Source organism: Schistocerca nitens, chromosome 5, assembly GCF_023898315.1.
Source record: "Schistocerca nitens isolate TAMUIC-IGC-003100 chromosome 5, iqSchNite1.1, whole genome shotgun sequence".
NCBI classification, from domain to species: domain Eukaryota; kingdom Metazoa; phylum Arthropoda; class Insecta; order Orthoptera; family Acrididae; genus Schistocerca; species Schistocerca nitens.
This window is the reverse complement of record NC_064618.1, coordinates 556,678,604-556,699,413: the sequence shown is the minus strand read 5'-3', so window position 1 is coordinate 556,699,413 and position 20,810 is coordinate 556,678,604. Positions and strand designations below refer to the sequence as shown.

Genomic DNA, 20,810 nt, shown 5'->3' with positions numbered 1-20,810 from the left:
AGAAACTAGAGGTATGTTTGGTGCCAAATTTCAGTCAGACATAACCAGAAATATGCCAGCAATAGTTCAGGCTAGGTGAATGTATGTAACAAAATTAAAGTGAGTATTTGAGAAAATATTATAGTGCAGCTCAGGATGTACAGCAAGACGTCTTACAAATACTCGCTAGCTATGGAGCACCAAGCATACAAGATTTTCGTATCAAAACCAGATTAAAATATTTCAGGCTTGAGTGGCTGGTAGGCACATAAACAGTACTGAAAATGTTAAGATTCCATACAGTCTCTCTTCATGTGTTCTGTTCTGTATGCCTGACTATAGTAGTTGCCTCTGAGGAACATTGAAAGCTTATCAATATTTTAAATTTTATTTATATGTCTACCAACCATTCTACATCTTAGCTGTATTGTGAGCTGCTACCTTTGTTCCTTCCACTATTTGCTTTCAACCTAAGATTTTCCATCACCAGATAAAAATATAGGAATATCAATGATACTGAGTTACAATGGTTTCTGAAAATGGGAAATTTGAAGCTCAATTCAATGAAACTCACTCATGTCAACCACACAGGATTTAAATGCAATGTGGATTCTAACTGTGCACTGACACAAATGAGGACAAAGCACAAAGTTTTGTCATGTCTAACAAATGGATTCATCAGCAGCAAAATATATTAAAAACAGATAGCAAAACACCAATAAGGTGCAGTGAAAAAATATCACCCATGAAAGAAGCAGCACAGTTCCACAATACAGGATAATACACACTGCATTTATTTGCCAGATTAATTATATGGGATTTTGATGTTTTTTATAAGCTCACACATACTTGGTGCCCTGATTCAGACAGCTTGAGCTGTCCTAGGTTATGCTCTAAATGTAATTACGAATAAACTATACTCACATTAACATTCAATAATTTCTTCTCAGTACTACTTTTCCTACACTCTTTATACAATTACAGTTTCTGTAGGATAACGTGTAAATGCTCCCATTAAAACTGGAAGATAGCTTCACTTATGTAATTTTGATGTTATGTAGCAATTATAACAATAAAGTCTTTGTTATAAACAAAATGGAAATGTGCAAGCATATCACTGAAATACCTAAATGCTTGCACCTATAGTTCACATTTACAAAACATACAAATGAATGTGTAGAAAACTAAATTCATTTTTATTCAAAAATAACTTTGAAATCTGGTTTTCTACATCATAAAACTGCTAAGTCAAAAATATTTTTAAGACTACTTGGATCACTTAGCAAGGTGCTACAGTATCATAAGTTCTTCATATAAGACAATACTGTAATTCATAACACTCATATCAACAAATGGATTCACAAGCTGGTATATCTACATAATCACATACTTATATTTTTAATATATAGGAGGAAAAATACTAAACAATCATTCGACTGTCAGGCAAGTTTAAGATTGGTCAAATATTAAAAACACATAAAATCATGACATTTCCTTATACCTAATACAAACAACTTGGTACAGAAAGCCTACAATGTAGAGATCAGGGAATTTCATCAACAAGTTTTTAAAAGGCCATGAAAAGAGAGAAAAAGGGGGGACAGGGAGGGAGGGAGAAGACAGACAGAAACTTTGTGAATGGTCAAACTGAATGTGGGATGTGCATAGTGAAGAGAACAATCCACAAGAAAGGAAGATAGAATGGATGAAGGATAATGGAGAGCATGAGAAAAACAGAAATGTCAGAAAATGTGGAAAAAAACTATAAAAAATGAAATGAAAAATAGAAAAACATTCATGATGTTAGCTGTGTCATTTGGGTGCTCATCGAAAAAATTGACTGATTTTATATGTACCATGCTGTTCACATCCTTCCCTTACCATTCATTTTCATCCTGCAAGCCATTCTAAATATCCTAACTAGGTTGCTATCCTATAGCACAGTATTTCTTTTTTCTTAATTTTCAAACACAATGGTTCTACTTCTTCGTTCCACCTCATCCATCCATTCACAGTATACAAATTTAAACTCTACTTCACATACTAGTGCTCTTCTGAAGCAATTATTATAATAATTTGAACATTTAACTCTACACTTCTGCTTTTGCCTCTGCCTGTCAGAAGAATGATAGCAAACATTTCCCCTCCTCAATGTTTCAGGTGATCATAAACAATATATATATATATATATATATATATATATATATATATATATATATATATATATATATATATATAATATATATATATATATAAAAGAGAGCTATAGAGTGTTGCTAATGCTGTTTTATAAACTGAACAACAGCAGCAGTCACTGCCTTACAGAACTAAAGCATGATCATTTTAAAAATAACTTTATTAGAAAACTTTATTTTTTCCATCAGCAACTGTAATATAATAATTTATATACGAATTTTCACTTTCAGGATATCCTGTTATTAATACAAGTCTGAACCCATTGGGTTGATAATAAATATCATCTCTGACAATGAGACTATTTAGATCTACTTTTTTCCTGACTCTTCTTCACTGGACCACCTCTTCTCCTGCTCCTCTAGCTCGTACTCCCAGCGCCGTTCAAGTTCGAGCATGTCATTTGCTATACCTGCTTCATATGTATCTTCCTGTGAATATAAGAAGGTTTGGCAAATTAAACATCCAAGTATACTGTATTTAAGTCACTATATACAGCAATATCCATGTTAAAAAACAGCTCTAGAGAAAAACAAAATTGCACATCTCATTAAACTAAATGCCTAGTATTCCTTGACTGCAGGATTAATTTGTCATATGTAGTGTCAAGTCACATCATACAAGGTTCTGGGAATGGCAATAGGTACAGCTATGAAGCAGTATAACCAAACAGACACAGTTGTTGGTGTTATGGTCTTCAGTCCAGAGACTGGTTTGATGCAGCTCTCCATGCTACTCTATCCTGTGCAAGCTTCCTCATCTCCCAATACCTACTGCAACCTACATCCTTCTGAATCTGCTTAGTGTATTCATCTCTTGGTCTCCCGATATGAGCTTTACCCTCCACACTGCCCTCCAATACTAAATTGATGATCCCTTGATGCCTCAGAACATGTCCTACCAACCGATCCCTTCTTCCAGTCAAGTTGTGCCACAAACTCCTCTTCTCCCCAATTCTATTCAGTACCTCCTCATTAGTTATGTGATCTACCCATTTAATCTTCAGAATTCGTCTGTAGCACCACATTTCGAAAGCTTAGGTAAAACTAATGGGGGACTATGACTCACAGGTAGGATATAGGGAAACTAGTTTCTCTACAATAGAGACTGCGTACAGAACACTTGAACAGCTCATACTTGAATATTGCTTAACTATATGGGACACATGCATCAGGTCAGACTAAAAGGGACACTGGGTGGGGTGGTGCAGACGGTTCAAGTTTTGTCTGACTTATGACAGAGAGCAACATATATGTGATAAATTTAGCTCTCAGATACTCAAATAAAGGCATTTTATGTCTCATGAGAATCTGATTAGAAAACATCAAAAATCATTCACAAGTGCATAACACAGGATCTAAATGAAAATCAATAACAGTAAATTTATTTGATACACAAAACTTGGAAACACATCCAACAAAATACAAGGGAGCTGCTAAGGGATGCCTTGGTTTCACTCTAACAGATTTGTGGTGCTTAGTTACAGTACAATTCAAGATGCATTACAGAAGGTTCTGAATGTTGTTTCTTTTGTTTGTTGTTAAAACTAATACAAGTCAGAATGTACTGAATGAAATCTGATGAGCTTTTATAAAACTTCAAACAATGCACTTATATGGAATTTAAATGTAGCAAAGAAAAACGCAATCCATAAAACTAATAAATTATGAACATAGTTGATTGACAGCACTTACTTTAAAAAGCAAAATCTACAGTACTGCCAGAAGACACAGAGAAAAGTAAAAGGGACACACTACCTTGCCCACACTCAGTGATGAATTCAGGGGGTGGCCCAGGGGGGGGGGGGGGGGGCAGTCTGTTAACTTGTACCGTTGTGACAAAATTTAAACTACGCCAGCTGCTGTTGCTAACAAAGTTTGGAGTCAACTATGGAGAAGTCGTGATGAGATGCAGTTTTTACAAGCAAAATGAATGTGTAACACAATAGGTGGTGGCTGGGTCCCTATAGTTTGGTTTCGTTACTTATCGGTTCGGTTTGGAACACTTAGCGTCGAGTGTTCTGTTATTATTATTATTATTATTATTATTATTATTGACAACACCAACAAATTAGCAGTTGCTGTATAATAAGTGTGCAGTAAAGCTAAGCGTTGCAAGGTGTGTTGGCAGCGCCGATTGTGGAATAAGTCAGCCTTTCCTCTCTCATGTCGTCCCTCACCGCACCTCCAATCAGCCTAACGTGTAAGCTAATCCCTTAGCTATGCAGCCCACCCTTGCTGCAAACTTTATACTTATCCGCCACTCGTATCTATACTTTATTTGCCCTTAGAATAAAACTGATGTTGCAAAGCATGTCCCCAGGTATTGCTACGGAATTGGAAGTAGCATCTGACATTATAAAAGATTGTTTTAATTTTTTTATTGCATTACTGGGAATATTTCCAACATTTAATAGCCACATAGATTTTTCCTAATCGATGAGTCCAAAGCTCAAACCAAATATCTGTGTACACTTGACAATGATTTTCGCAGTGTGAATGTGGATACACAATTTTTGCCTAAAGCAGCCGTACATTCCACCACGAGTGGTATGTTTGGTAACGCTGCTCTACAAGTATAATCTAAGCTTTCATTGTTGTATAAAAACTCAATGCATTGTTGAAACTGTTGTAAGGTTGTAACAGTCAGTTGACAGGTTACTATGGAAGTGTGATGTGATTATGTAGTGTACTGCATGCAAACAAACTTTAATTTCTTTCAAATGGCTCTGAGCACTATGGGACTTAACATCTATGGTCATCAGTCCCCTATAACTTATAACTACTTAAACCTAACTAACCTAAGGACATCACACAACACCCAGTCATCACGAGGCAGAGAAAATCCCTGACCCTGCCGGGAATCAAACCGGGGAACCCGGGCGTGGGAAGCGAGAACGCTACCGCACGGCCACGAGCTGCGGACTTTAATTTCTTTCTCTTCTAATAAAAGACAGTGTATTGCAAAAGACAAAGACGAGTGCAAGTCTACTGAAAGAAGTGCTAGTGATTGTGACGATGAATTGCATAGGTCTACCAAGTCTTCAGTTTCCCTTCCACAGTTTTCAAATGATAAATGTGCTATTTCTGGTCCCTCCGCAAATTGCAATACTAAACAAAGTATTGAATGCGAGATTAAGTATCAGCAAAAATGGGAGTGTAAGTACAATTGGCTGTACTTTGATCACGAGCGGGGTGGGGCTTTCTGCAAATTGTGTGAAATGCATTTACAAAATGATATTGAAGCTCTACAGGAAACAGGAGGAGTGTTAATTTCTATACCTTCCACTAAATTTAGAAAAGCTACCGGAAGCACAGGCAAACTAGAAAAGCACACCAACCCAGAAAAACATGCAAGAGCCGTTGCACTTGAAAATTGTAGATTACAAGGATTAAACGCTCCAATTCATACACAGATATTTAAACAAAATGTAAATGAAAAAGCTTTAAACCGCTGAGCACTGTCATCATTAATTCAAAGTCTGTATTTCCTTAGTAAGGGAGAAATACCCCACTCAACAAAATATGAACCTGTAATTCTTAAGGTAGTACTGAAAAGCGACATTAATCTTGAAAAGTGGTTAAAATTTCAGAGCGAAAGGTCCACATATCTTAGTATACTGCGTCAGAACTGTTGACTTCTTTGGGAGAGTCTTTAGACTTTCAAGATGAAACACTTCTCCATGACAAGAATTTTCATTAATGGCAGACGAATCTACAAATGTTTCCAACCAAAGTGAACTGTTTTAGTAGTTCGGTATGTTGCACTGTCTCCATCGTTTGAAGTGAAGGAAAGGTTTTTATGTCTCGTTGAGCTGAAAAGCAGTTCAGCTGAATCCGTATTTACGGCAATTGATACTAAACTAAAGAAAAGAAAACTTTCTTACTACAGATTATTATCTTGTTCTTTCAACGGTGCTGCTAATTTTAATGGTTCTATCTCAGGAGTCCGCGCTCCGTTGTCAGAGAGGAAGGGCCATAAGCTGCCATACATTCAATGTAGAGCACATGTTTTGTCAACTGCTGCCACCAACTCTAGGAATAAACACCCCATTATAAAACGCACATTACATGTCGTTAAAGACATTCACAAACTTTTTCACGGTTATTCCAAATGAGAAAATGCTTTGCATGAAATTCAGTGTGCTTTAGAGCAACCTGTTTTAAAAATACCCGAAGCTGTTGACATCCGATGGTTAAGTACCTATCGCACAGTTCATGCTATTTTCCTAACCTACTAGTCCATTATAATGGCATGTGAACATGTACACAAGGACGGCGCGGATTTAACAAGTTTAGATGGAGGAGTCTTGTTAGAAATGATGAATTCCAATTTCATTGTAGGTTTAGTGATTTTATACAATACGTTAAATGCAGTCTCAAACTTATACAAAGTTTTGCAGAGACAATCACTTAAAATTTCACAAATCCCTCGACTTGTTTCTGCAACTCTGGAACATTTAAGACACATCGACTGTCTTTATGACTGCGACTGCAGGAGGACGCAACAGAGGTTAAAGGTGTGCTATCCACGAACGTAGAGGAGCAGATTCAAGCTATGAAAAGTGCAAGGAAATTTGTTAAAAGTATGATTGATGAAATTGAGCAACGGTTTGATGAGAAGGCAACAAAAGTGATAGAACTAAGTGCATATTTTGAAAGTTTTAAAAAATTTCTAGAGTTTAGTGAAAATGATTGTAGAGAACTGGGCTTGATTTTGGGACTTAAAAACGTCGATGCTGTTATTGCCGACTTGCATTCTTTTAAGTACGTTGTTAGTAATAAATTAGACGATACATCTTCTCTTCTGATGTTGCTTCTTTCATTCTGAGAGTCGACATTGGCTACGAAGCACTACGGACACTCGCTGAATGTGTACTGTGCATTCCCGTTCCGACTTGCAGTGTGGAAAGGTCATTCAGTACAATGAACAGGGTGATGACAAAATTAAGGAATAGGATGGGTCAGGAAACGCTCCTAGCTTGTGTGAAGATTTCAACTAAGGGGACGACAAGCCAACAGAAAGTTTTATTGATGACGTCATCAAGAGAGATGCTGTAAAAAGGCCTCAACCTATTAGTTTGATGTAAATGTGAGTTTCTTTTGCATGCAATAAAATTATTTTATTATTTAATATAATTAACTTAGGCTTAGCTTAACAGCTTAGTACTTAACCTACATATTATTTTATTACATACTAGCTATTCATGAAAAATTTTAAATATTAATAGCGCTGCTATGTCTCTAGAATGCTATCACTTAAATTTTAAGCCTATAACTTTGTCCCACCCTCTGCCAAGCTATATATCCCCCCCCCCCCCCCCACCCCCCTGGGGGAAATTGGCTGTATTCATTGCTGCCCACACTACTGGAAGGTCTCTCTCATCTTGTGATCTGAGTGACCTGCCCTTCCTTTTTAGCCTTTCCAAACCTATTCCCCTCCCCTTCCTGACAAAGTAATGTTGGGTCTGAAAGATAGGTATGTGTCACTTTTATATGTCTAAATCAGTAGTAGCAATACAATGAAGAAGATAGTTACTACTCACCATATAGTGGATATGCTGAGTCACAGAATGGCACAGCAAGAAGATTGCTAGAAAGTTAGCTCTTCTCTGCTATGTGGTGAATAGCAACTATCCTTTTCCTTATATTGTTACATTCCATCCTGGATTTTCGATTGTTTGAATCAGTAATAGAACACACGTCATCTCCTAAAGGTTAGAGCTGATCAGCAGTATGACTCATTATTTATACAGAATTTAGATGTTTTTTTTTTTTTTTTTAAAGCAATCAGAACAGTAAAATACATACAGACTTCACAACCAGTGGCTAGGCAGGCCAACAGGCTGCCTGCGAAATTCTACTGTCAGGACTGGAACACCGCTGAGACGGCATCGTGCAAGACCTTGGCCTGCCACTGTGGCGAGCCAAATTGTCTTGTGGTGTGGCCTGATGATGCACTACCTCGGTCCCTACCTGACTGGAGGTCATGTGTGGTCACAACAAAGCTGGGCACATCTATCATAAATACTCACCACCCAAGACCTTGAACTATGTTGTCTTTGACTGCTACTGACATCGATATTTACTCTGTGCCAGCTGACAGACTGTCTGGGTCAGCCAGCCCTGGTCTATATCTAGCCACTACTTCCATTACCTGTTGGTTTATGGTCTGCTGCTAGACTACCTCCTATTAGTGCCATCCTGCTGGGACTGCCTCCCAGATGACTCCAACAGTCTCTGGGTGTCTCCTGGGAGGGTCTTGGGTTCAGAGACAGCCTGACTGTCCATTTAGGCAGCTGACTTTCTATGTTCATGTCTGCGACTTGCCAAGCACCTGATGTCAGTCACAGCAAGACTTCTCATGATTGTTCTTTGTTGAGGCAGTGCACAGCCGCCTCAGGCTCCTCAGCTGCTGCAAGCTAAACACGCTGCATTGTGCTTTGCTGAGGTAGCAACAGCTGTCTGACGGTCAATGCATGCATTCAAGTCCACAACCCTGGCACTATTACATGTGATACCAGTGATACTATGCTCCTCTAATGTCCTAACTGTTACTTGGATCTGAAATGCTGCACAAGGTGACTAATGAAAGCTGGGAGTCCATCCCAGATGAGCCATGCTGTTCTTAATACCCACGAGAAACCATCTTGATATACCACTTTATCATGAATAAATACAAATAGTCTACTCACCAATCCACAATGCTGACGTGAAGTGAGCCAAAATGTGCTACCCTCTTGCTTATTTATCTTGGGTCACAAAAAGAATGACTAACTACTAAATGAAAATACTCACATTAGGTATGCTGTTGCGTGATCAGAATATTGACTATTGACTAGTCATGCTAGTAGAGAGGATATAAAATGTAGACTGGCAATGGTAAGGAAAGTGTTTCTGAAGAAGAGAAATTTGTTAACATCGAGTATAGATTTAAGTGTCAGGAAGTCGTCGTTGAAAGTATTTGTATGGAGTGTAGCCATGTATGGAAGTGAAACATGGATGATAAATAGTTTGGACAAGAAGAGAATAGAAGCTTTCGAAATGTGGTGTTACAGAAGAATGCTGAAGATTAGATGGGTAGATCACATAACTAATGAAGAGGTATTGAATAGGATTGGGGAGAAGAGGAGTTTGTGGCACAACTTGACTAGAAGAAGGGATCGGTTGGTAGGACATGTTCTGAGGCATCAAGGGGTCACCAGTTTAGTATTGGAGGGCAGTGTAGAGGGTAAAAATCGTAGAGGGAGACCAAGAGATGAATACACTAAGCAGATTCAGAAGGATGTAGGCTGCAGTACGTACTGGGAGATGAAGAAGCTTGCACAGGATAGAGTAGCATGGAGAGCTGCATCAAACCAGTCTCAGGACTGAAGACCACAACAACAACATGCTATAGCATGCTCTACGATTTAAAAGCACTCAGACCTGGGCTGAGATTGCTGTTGGTTGTTGTTGGTTGGTTGTTTTTTGGGGAAGGAGACCAGACAGCGTGGTCATCGGTCTCATCGGATTAGGGAAGGATGGGGAAGGAAGTCGGCCGTGCCCTTTCAGAGGAACCATCCCGGCATTTGCCTGGAGTGATTTAGGGAAATCACGGAAAACCTAAATCAGGATGGCCGGACGCGGGATTGAACCGTCGTCCTCCCGGATGCGAGTCCAGTGTCTAACCACTGCGCCACCTCGCTCGGTGAGATTGCTGTGAGCATAGCTCTGACTAGGTTAAGCACTGTTCATGTGTCCTGCCAAACTATTGGTCCCTACCAAGCTAATGCACCATGGCCAGGGAGTTCAGATACCATGTGGGCACATGCACATTCTTAGGGTATTGGTATTCCATCCTATGTGGAAAAAATTTGGTAGTAGTTGACTGCAAGAACTTGAGAAATGGCTTTATTCTACATAAAATGCTCAGCTACTCCTGTGACATACTCTGCTGTCTTAAGTATTACTAAATGACGATAACATGGATGTGGGAAAAACAACTACTTCTACTAATTTTATTGAAGGTCTATAAATCACAGAATTTTAAGATCTGAAAACATATTGGTGGAGTTGCAAAATCTCAAAAGTGATACAAGCATGTATTACCGGAAGTCAATAATAATAATAATAATAATAATAAAAACTGAAATGGCCAAACAGAACTACAATCAGGATAGTTATTTTTACAAAGATACAGAATGGAGAGCAAATTCAAATGTAATCTTTGTTGTAAACAAGAAAATGAAAAACACTTATTAAATATTGAAGCAATCTCAGGCATAATAGCAATGCTTATTTTAAAAATAAACACAAGGTATTACATGTGAATCATACAAGCCTATGTACCAATGTGCATAGCTTTTAACGAGGAGGTAGAGGCTACGTACAAAGAATTACAGAAACTGATTTATGACAAATACACTACCAGATCACGATGGGGAACTTTAATGTTAGAGTAGGACAAATATTGAAGACTGATTCATCAATGGGAAAAATGTTGGATTTGAAATCAATAATGACAGGTTATGAATTAGTAAAATATGCTGAAAACAAAATGATTTTGTTCTTAATACACTGTTCTATAAGAAATCAAAAATGAAATGACTGCAAGGATGAAACTGAACTAAAAATAACATCAACAGTGAAGAAACTGTACAGTATGTAATGATCTGAAACCACTTTAACAACAGAGGAAATTTTACACTGATTCCAAGATTTTTTAAAATGTGTATATAGTTCCAGAGCTGAATAATAAAAACAGATAGTGAATAACGGAAAAAACCATAACATTCCACAAGTAATACAAGGTGTCTGGGTTTGTAGAACTGATAAGGCACTCTAAGTTTATGTCACATCAATACAAAGCATTAAAGCTGGAGAAAACATAATCCTGAATCTGGATAACTTAATGGAGACCTGAACCTCCCTGAATGCAAGTCCAATGTGCTAACCAATGTGTTATCTTACTCGGTAAGGCAAGTCCGTAGATCTATGAACCTCCTCTCCAAAAGGTACAAGATATTAACTAAATCATCATCAACCTCTTAAAAACAACCTGGATTATAATCAGGCAAAGGAATAAACTGTTTTAGAAGTGGATAACGTTCAATGGATGACTTGAAAGCTGTGAATGAAATAGTAGAATAGATTATGCAATATGAATTGCCATTTTCACTGTGAACAATAGATTTTGAGAAATCTTTAACCAAGCCTCAACAACATCTGTACAAACTGCCATTGACACACAAGGCAGTGACTCAACATATGTTGGTACACTGAGGAATACATTTGTCACTGCTACAGCTGTGTAAGGATAGTGGTAAAAGCAGAACTGAAAGAGGAGCCAGATTGTTTATCACCAACACTATTATTGGCAACCCTAGAACAAGCTTTCATATCCTTAAGCTGGAAAAACAAGGAATGAATATTTGTTAATGGAACATACCACAGTCATCTTCGTTTTGTGATAACAATGTACTGTTTGCCCCTAGCACAGACAAACATTAAGAACAAATAGAATAACTTAAATGAGCAAGTTTGAAAGTGTACATGAAAATCAATTATAATAAGACCAGCACAAAATTAACAATGAAGTCACAGAAGTGGCTGAGGAGTTTTTCTGTATTTAGTGCATGAAGAGAGCAAGCTTACATAGACTGAATAACAATAATAATAAAATAATAATAATAATGTGCAAACATTATTCGCCAGAGACACCTATCGCTAACTGGCCTCTGTACACAGTTACTTTCACCTCCAACGACCCATCTTTCCTAATCTAATCCCCTCTTATTTTGTTGCTACTTTCCCTATTTCATGTCCTTTACAATCCCCCCCCGCGTGTGTGTGTGTGTGTGTGTGTGTGTGTGTGTGTGTGTGTGAGGGAGGGAGGGAGAGAGAGAGAGAGAGAGAGAGAGAGAGAGAGAGAGAGTGCAAGGTGGAGGGGGGGGGGGGTGTTGACTGTTGACAACATGTTTGCAGCTCCATTTGTAGATCTACAGAAATAATACTACAGTGGAATCTCACTGAATGAGCACCTCTCGTAACAAGCAATTCACATTAATGAGCAAAACAAATTGTAAAAAGACTCACTTAATGAGTGATCTTTTGAATAACAAGCGACGATGATTTAGTGTGACATCATCAGCCATTCGCATGCGGTGGAGGAAACATTCAACAATATGAACACATTTCATTACGGAAGCAGCATATGAACATCAATTTACAACATACTGCAGTCTGCTTTCAGCACTCTATCTGCTACCATCTAAGTGCAGCTTGTGATCACACTTTTTTCTAAACTCGTGTTCACACAGTATTTTTTTGTGTGCAAATTTTCATAACCTTCATAGAAATGTCCCCAAAGATAAAGCTACAAGAAGATGACCATAAGAGAAAGAAAATGACATTAGAAATGAAACGTATAGTCATCAAAAAACGCAAACATGGTGAGAGCATTGCTGATTTAGCATGCACATAGAATCGGTCTATATCAACTATGTGCACTATTCTCAAGAACAAGGAGAAGATTAAGGAGTCAGATGCCCTTCAAAGGCAGTGACAAGAGAATCTAAACAACAGTTTCGTATTCTGGATGATGCCAAAAGATTGCTCCTTACATGGCCAAATGAAAAGCAATTTCAAGGTGACAATATTAACAAGAATATCATTTGCGAGAAGGTGTGAATGATTTTTGCTGATCTCATTAAGACGATGCCAGGATCATCACCATCCGAAGAAGTGTTTCAAAGAAAGCCGTGACTGGTTCGAGAAGTTTAAAGAGATGGGTGACACCTGATCTCTTTTTTGTGATGGGATCAATGAAGTCTTTGGTCCTTCGATGAAAAAAATGTTTGTTTGGGATGAATCTGCTACTCTATGTCTTGCTTGTTATAGACACTGCTACTGCCCTTTCTCCAAGCCTACAAGACCACCTCCTTGAAGAATTTCAATTCATCAAGATCCAATTTCTGCCTCCCAACACCACTCCATTACTCCAGCCTATGTACCAGGAGATTATTTCTAACTCTAAGAAGCTCTACGCTATAGCACTCTTCAAGAATTGCTTTGAGTTGACTGAAGGTACCAATCTCACTCTCAAAGAGTTTTGGAAATATCACTTCAACATCATTTCCTGCGTCATGATGATTTAAAAAGCATGGAAAGTGGTTACCATGAGAACTCTCACTTTCGATTGGAAAAAGCTTTGGCCTGAGTGCGTTGTCAAATGTCACTCTGAGGCATATGAGTCAGTACCTGTGGAGCCTGTAGTCAACGAGATTGTGTCTTTGGCCGCTAGAAGTAGATAACAATGATATTGATGAGTTTACAGATGATCACAGCCAAGAAATAACCACCAAAGAGCTTATGGAGCTGCAGTGTATTTCACAGCAGGAAGTTGTCAAGACGAGTTTGGAGGAAGAGGAGGAGGAGGCAGTGGTAAGAACAAAACAGCAATCTTCTGGAGCAATAAGAGAAATGCTAAAAACACGGGCATCAATTTCTTCGTACATTGAAAATCATCACCCCAATAAAGCAATGGCTACGGGCACTACAAATTTATTTGTTGATAATGCTCTGTCTAGAAACAAATGACTATAGATAGCTTTCTAGTAAAAAAGAATTAGTTATGTATCGTGAATAATAGAAAGTACATAATATTGTATATGCAATATGCTTTGAATAAATACCATATTTAAGATAAAACTTTTAGTGCTTTTTCTGCATGGAAGGTATTATCGTATTTCACATTAATTTATATGGGATAAATTGTTTCCCTTAACGAGTGTGACACACTACAAGTAAGATTCTGGAACAAAGTAGCTTGTTATGCGAGGTTCCACTCTATACGGTAGAGTAAAGCTGCATCAGTTGTGTCTCTTGATGCTGCTGCCTGACTGGTGTGTCTAGATATGATGATACTAGAAACACAAAACTTCATCTTGCATGTAGCCCAGTTGTAAATGAATAAACGAACTTGTGAAACGCACAATGCAGTACACAACTCGCTGTGACATTAGTGGTAACAGAGCGACGCAGCGTGTGCGTGCTGGGGAGAAAGCTAGTTAACCAACTGCAAGCGCATGCACGCCTGACAGACACAGCTGAAAGTGTTGAAGCACCAAAATGAACAAACCCTATGAGCTCTACAGCCTGCACCAGCATTTCTAAAGCTGCAAACGGAAAAAGAAAATTAATGGAGAGTCTATACTACAACTACAACTATCTACACAATACACACAAACAGAGATAAGCTAAGTGATTATATATACACAGAAAGGGATCCTAAACTGTGAAATATTCACTAAAGTTACGCTACTACGTACAATATGTCTATATAGTTATAAATTTAAGTATTGAAAGTACACACACTAATTATAACTGAGGGACCAGAAAACTCTTGCTGCAGGTGAACAAGCGAGTAAAATATAAGTGGCAAACTGATAAGAGGTTGCGCCAGGCTTATAATACACTTTACCTTTCAGATTTACAGGGTAAGTAGAGACCCGCACATGACATTAAATGAGTCGATGATAGCTCAACTGCACACTGAAGGAAATGAATACATAGTTGAATACATGAAAGAGGTATTGGTGACCACTGAGCCACTGTACACTTATCTATGAAGATTTAGTTTTAAGTTAGTATTAAGTTTTTTTCTTCCGGGGAACGATGCACCGACACGTCCTAAAGTGAAGAAAGATTAATGGTTGTTGAGTGTTAGGTACCATATAAACATAAGAAAGGACCCCACCACAAGTAAATATAGTTGTAAGTTTATGATATGTATGAATGTGATAATGCGAAAATAGTTGCAGTACATCGCATATCACGATGCTGAACTAAGGTGGAGCACTACCAAATAATCAAGGGGTCAAAATCTAACTATTGTGAGCGTCGACTACTCATGAAAGTGTACAACACCTGATTTGCATTGAAATTTTTATATACGTTTCTTATTTACATAAACACTATTTTTGCTGATTATACATAACATGTAGTATTGAGGATACAACTCTGTATACCTCAGCATATGAAATGGTTATCCTTTATACAATGAACGTAACAAGTAAATACTGAGGTGGACTTTATATATAAAAATAGGAATTTATTTTGTACCAGCAGTACTATCGGGTCACAAACAAAAGAAGGAGAAATATGCTCTTCAGTTTTTTTAAATTTCTTTATATTCATCTGTTTGTCTCTGAAGAGATAGCAGTTGGACGTATTATGAGTTCCACCAAGTTAATACTGTTAAAAAATCAGTTTGTTTCTATAAGTGGTAGCGGGTGGATGTATTATGAGTTCCACCGAGTTAATATTGTTAAAAAATGTGATATCCAATTGTACATTAAAAAGTGTTATAGAAAGTTATCGAGATAACAAAGTTTATTCGTAAATTCACAATGACCATACCCGTGTGTTCATGATTCCACGACGCGCCGAGAATCCTGCATCAAAAGGAACGAAGCAGACAAGAACAATTTACGTGAGCAGAAGAGGGACAATCCGGAACCAGTATTGTCATACCAAGCTCTATGCACAATGGCCATAGCAAGAAAAAAGAAGTACATAAATTTAAATGCTGAATATATGTATTGAATATTGAGGGTCTGTTGATATTAAGTTCACTCAGGATGTGTGTACCTTAAATTTTTTTTCCCCCAATCATTCTTTCAAAATTTTCTATTTTTAGCTATTTAAGCAGCATTTATTAATCAGTTTCCATTACATATATACAGTATTGGAGTGACAAAGATAGACAGGTTAAGAAATGAGAGGATCAGAGAGTTAATGAAAGTGGGATCATTACAAGAGGATATAGAGAAATCAAGGATGAGATGGTATGGACATGTTAAGAGAATGGAGAAGAAAAGGATACCCAGGAGGATACACAAGATGAAACTGGAAGGAAAGAGATCCAGAGGAAGACCGAGAGACAGATGGCTGAAAGGAATAGAGAAATTCGTCCAGAAGAAAGGAGAAGACTGGACCAAGGTGAAGACATAGAGATGGTGACAAGACTGAAGACGATAGAGAGGCCTATGTTCCATACAGACCCAGCCAGGGGCTGGAAACTGTCGAAGATGAAGAAGATAATGATGACCACATTTTATTCCCCCTGCAACTATTCACAGAGTGTACAGAGGTGTTTAAATATCATTCTTCCCACACTTCATACATGAATGGAACAGGAAGAAGAATAATAACTAGCAGAAATGGAAGTACCCTCTGCCACGAACTTCACAGTGGTTTCCAGAATATGGGTGTAGATGTAGATGATCAATTAATTGCAGATATGATAAAAGCAGCCAGGCTCATGGTACATAACTGTTACACTGTATCGTGGGAGTGATATGGAGAGGAAATGGGATAACAGTGTCTGGGAAAAAAAGGAAAGATGTATTAACTACAAAAGGCTCACATTACTACTATGCTGCTTAAAGTCTTGGAAATGAGTCTGAAAAAAAGAGGTTGAGAGTTATCCTAGAACCTCAATTTGAAACAGAGCAGCACAGATTTAGGACCAACAGAGGAGCAACTGACCTCTTTTCCCCGCTCAAGACAAATAATTGAAAAATATTGAGAGAAAGGAAAAGACCCAATAATAATGCTCATAAGTTTGGAGAAGGCATGTGACAACCCCCTAATTACAAAAGTTCAGATGCTGTATAATAATTATGAGAGTGAAGCGGTTTATTACAGAGTGAGTTATGCAAAGCGGCAGTTCTCTGTCCCTCTTACTTTCCATCACACTTAGGGATACCATAATGAAGGAAGTGGAAAAAGAAGAGCTAAATTCCGTTGTATTTGCAGATGACATAGCCATTTGGGGTGAAACCAACAGGGAGGTACAGAGGAAATTTAATATGTGGAACATCAAGCGTAATATCAAGAAATTATTGACACTAGTGTCGATACTCCTGCCACTGGTGCAGTCACTAGTAATGCCTAATATGACAATGTTTTGTTTAATGGGCTATTAAGTTATATATTTAATGTTTTCTGCCACAAGGATTTGGTTCTTTTTGTTACTTTTTTATTTTGCATGAGGTGAGCAAGCACCACAGCTGACTGGGGTTCATTTGCTACATAATAAAGACTGGCTGCTGTTTCGTCTGCTGCACAGATCAAAGATGTTGGGAAGATGATCTATGATATCTCATAGATACCGCTCTTATTTTTAATAATAAATTATTTGTAATAGTTTTTCTTAATTGGAAAGCTTATCAGAAATAACTGGTTAAAAATAACAAATATTTAAAAGAGGAGTTTTACAATAATTTAGAAGTACTGCAAACTGAAGTCAGGAAAATCGTGTGGAAATGCCACCTCATGTAAATGTCCCCCCCCCCCCCAAAAAAAAAAAAAAGAGAGAGAGAGAGAGAGAGAGAGCAGGAAGAGGGTTTCTTGGATGTAGCCACTGAGTTATAAACATTCTGACAAAATCTGGCTATGGAAATGGGAATTGTACTTTCAGTACAAGTAGATTTTGTACATAGAAAAGATCATACTGAAAGTAGATTACAGAAAATTATTAGACAGGTGGCAGAAATGGCTAACCAAACACGTTAAATGATCTGAAAGGACTGTTAGTGAAGATGCTTTTCCACCAATGTGAAATGGTAAAATGAAAAGGAATTTGTAACAGGATATCCAAATGCTGAAGCTGGAGAGTGGGGAATACTTAATATGAAGGAATTCCAGAATTGGAAAGATTTCAAGAAGCAAGTTAAAGAGAAACTATGGTCTCAGCGAGAACAACAGAAACTAACCCTAGAACTACTGTAACCAACACCACACAGTCCTGTCAGGGGTAAAGTTCCTACATGCACCAATGAACGATAGCAATAATCAATAGGATGCCACCTACGTACTGTAGAATGATTGGAAAGGAGTGATCAACAGTCTGTTCAATTTTAAGTTATTTGGAGCAATTGGATATCCTCAACAAAGCTCGTGAAGAAGACAAGTGGAGAAAGAATGGTCAGAATTCACATGGGGAGACCAAGCCCCACCAGGGACTAACATCAAGTAAAAGTAGTTGTTATTGTACAGTAAACACAAAACTAACGAGCCATTCAGTGGTTCAAATATAATTGAGAAAAAACTAACGAAATGTACAGGTGGTTCAAATACACTCCTGGAAATGGAAAAAAGAACACATTGACACCGGTGTGTCAGACCCACCATACTTGCTCCGGACACTGCGAGAGGGCTGTACAAGCAATGATCACACGCACGGCACAGCGGACACACCAGGAACCGCGGTGTTGGCCGTCGAATGGCGCTAGCTGCGCAGCATTTGTGCACCGCCGCCGTCAGTGTCAGCCAGTTTGCCGTGGCATACGGAGCTCCATCGCAGTCTTTAACACTGGTAGCATGCCGCGACAGCGTGGACGTGAACCGTATGTGCAGTTGACGGACTTTGAGCGAGGGCGTATAGTGGGCATGCGGGAGGCCGGGTGGACGTACCGCCGAATTGCTCAACACGTGGGGCGTGAGGTCTCCACAGTACATCGATGTTGTCGCCAGTGGTCGGCGGAAGGTGCACATGCCCGTCGACCTGGGACCGGACCGCAGCAATGCACGGATGCACGCCAAGACCGTAGGATCCTACACAGTGCCGTAGGGGACCGCACCGCCACTTCCCAGCAAATTAGGGACACTGTTGCTCCTGGGGTATCGGCGAGGACCATTCGCAACCGTCTCCATGAAGCTGGGCTACGGTCCCGCACACCGTTAGGCCGTCTTCCGCTCACGCCCCAACATCGTGCAGCCCGCCTCCAGTGGTGTCGCGACAGGCGTGAATGGAGGGACGAATGGAGACGTGTCGTCTTCAGCGATGAGAGTCGCTTCTGCCTTGGTGCCAATGATGGTCGTATGCGTGTTTGGCGCCGTGCAGGTGAGCGCCACAATCAGGACTGCATACGACCGAGGCACACAGGGCCAACACCCGGCATCATGGTGTGGGGAGCGATCTCCTACACTGGCCCTACACCACCGGTGATCGTCGAGGGGACACTGAATAGTGCACGGTACATCCAAACCGTCATCGAACCCATCGTTCTACCATTCCTAGACCGGCAAGGGAACTTGCTGTTCCAACAGGACAATGCACGTCCGCATGTATCCCGTGCCACCCAACGTGCTCTAGAAGGTGTAAGTCAACTACCCTGGCCAGAAAGATCTCCGGATCTGTCCCCCATTGAGCATGTTTGGGACTGGATGAAGTGTCGTCTCACGCGGTCCGCACGTCCAGCACGAACGCTGGTCCAACTGAGGCGCCAGGTGGAAATGGCATGGCAAGCCGTTCCACAGGACTACATCCAGCATCTCTACGATCGTCTCCATGGGAGAATAGCAGCCTGCATTGCTGCGAAAGGTGGATATACACTGTACTAGTGCCGACATTGTGCATGCTCTGTTGCCTGTGTCTATGTGCCTGTGGTTCTGTCAGTGTGATCATGTGATGTATCTGACCCCAGGAATGTGTCAATAAAGTTTCCCCTTCCTGGGACAATGAATTCACGGTGTTCTTATTTCAATTTCCAGGAGTGTATAATGGGAGAAGAATAACAGGTAACAGACATTACTACGAGAAAATGTGCAGAAGCAGAATTGTTGAAACTGGGGACTGGACACCAAGGTAAGAGTGTCCCAAGGGACTGCATAATGTAGAACAGATCCAGAGGTATAGCGGAGAAATGCAAACAGCACCGAGTATCATGAAGACCTGGTAAATATAGACTGTAAAGATTACACCTATTTTTATATTTCTGTAAGCTGTCCTTGTTCTACTTTAAAGTTAGGGAAAAGGGTTTTCATACCTTTTGAAAGAGTTTTACTGACATTAGTTAAAGAGAGTGGTTTTTTTTTTAACACAAAAAAGGGCAAAACATGATAACTTTGAAGTCTCCAGGAACAACAAAAACAGACCATTAGCCTTATGGTTATTCCACTGTTTTTCCACTGTGATACAAGAATGGAGGAAGATGCTTTATAGCTCCTCTATCATGACTAGTGATTGCTAAAATTTGATTGTTCATTAAGTTACGTTTTTGCAAGTAGTAACACTTCGTGTAATTTTTATACTGGGATTTTTATAGAGACAGGTTTTTCAATAGCTTGAAACTATATATTTGTTTTTGGGTAGGTTAATCTGGTTAGGCTCTATTCCAATACTATTCGTGGGTAGACTCCAATTTTAAGGATCTTAGACAGCCTGTTTTCTGGACTAAAAGTGGCTAGAGAAGAGTATCGTCTTGTTAAAATAAGAAGTATTAAAGTTCTCCAGTACTTTTGTATTTGGCAGGAAGGGGGAAGACAAACCTGGAATCTGTCCTTGAGAGAGCATAAATACTTTATTGGGTATGGAAGTATCCGGAACTGTTCAAGAAGGATAATTTCCTGTTGAATGCGAAATGTAACTATACCTAGATACTTCGTCCTGGAAGCAGTCAAAGTGTTGCTACCTAAATGAACAAGATGCAATACAACTTAAATAGTTCCTTATGTATTTTCCAAAAATAATTAACATCAACCATATTAAACAATATATGAAGCACGGAGCATTAGGACTTTCCATTACTACCCCAGACCGTGTTTAAATCTGCAACTAACATTGCAATATTGTTTCGAAGTGGGTGGATA

At 39.1% G+C, this 20,810-nt stretch overlaps 1 protein-coding gene across 2 annotated transcripts in view; it reads right to left on the bottom strand.

The window, feature by feature from the left end:
* Nucleotides 1-2,329: 2,329 nt before the first annotated feature.
* LOC126260134 (roquin-1) overlaps nt 2,330-20,810 on the bottom strand; it is a 234,916-nt gene continuing 216,435 nt past the window's right edge. For both annotated transcript variants that reach the window (XM_049957380.1, XM_049957381.1), the window contains exon 18: nt 2,330-2,603. In XM_049957380.1, coding sequence (XP_049813337.1) covers nt 2,484-2,603 — 120 coding nt within the window. In that variant the 3' untranslated portion in view covers nt 2,330-2,483. The remainder of the gene's footprint in view (nt 2,604-20,810) is intronic.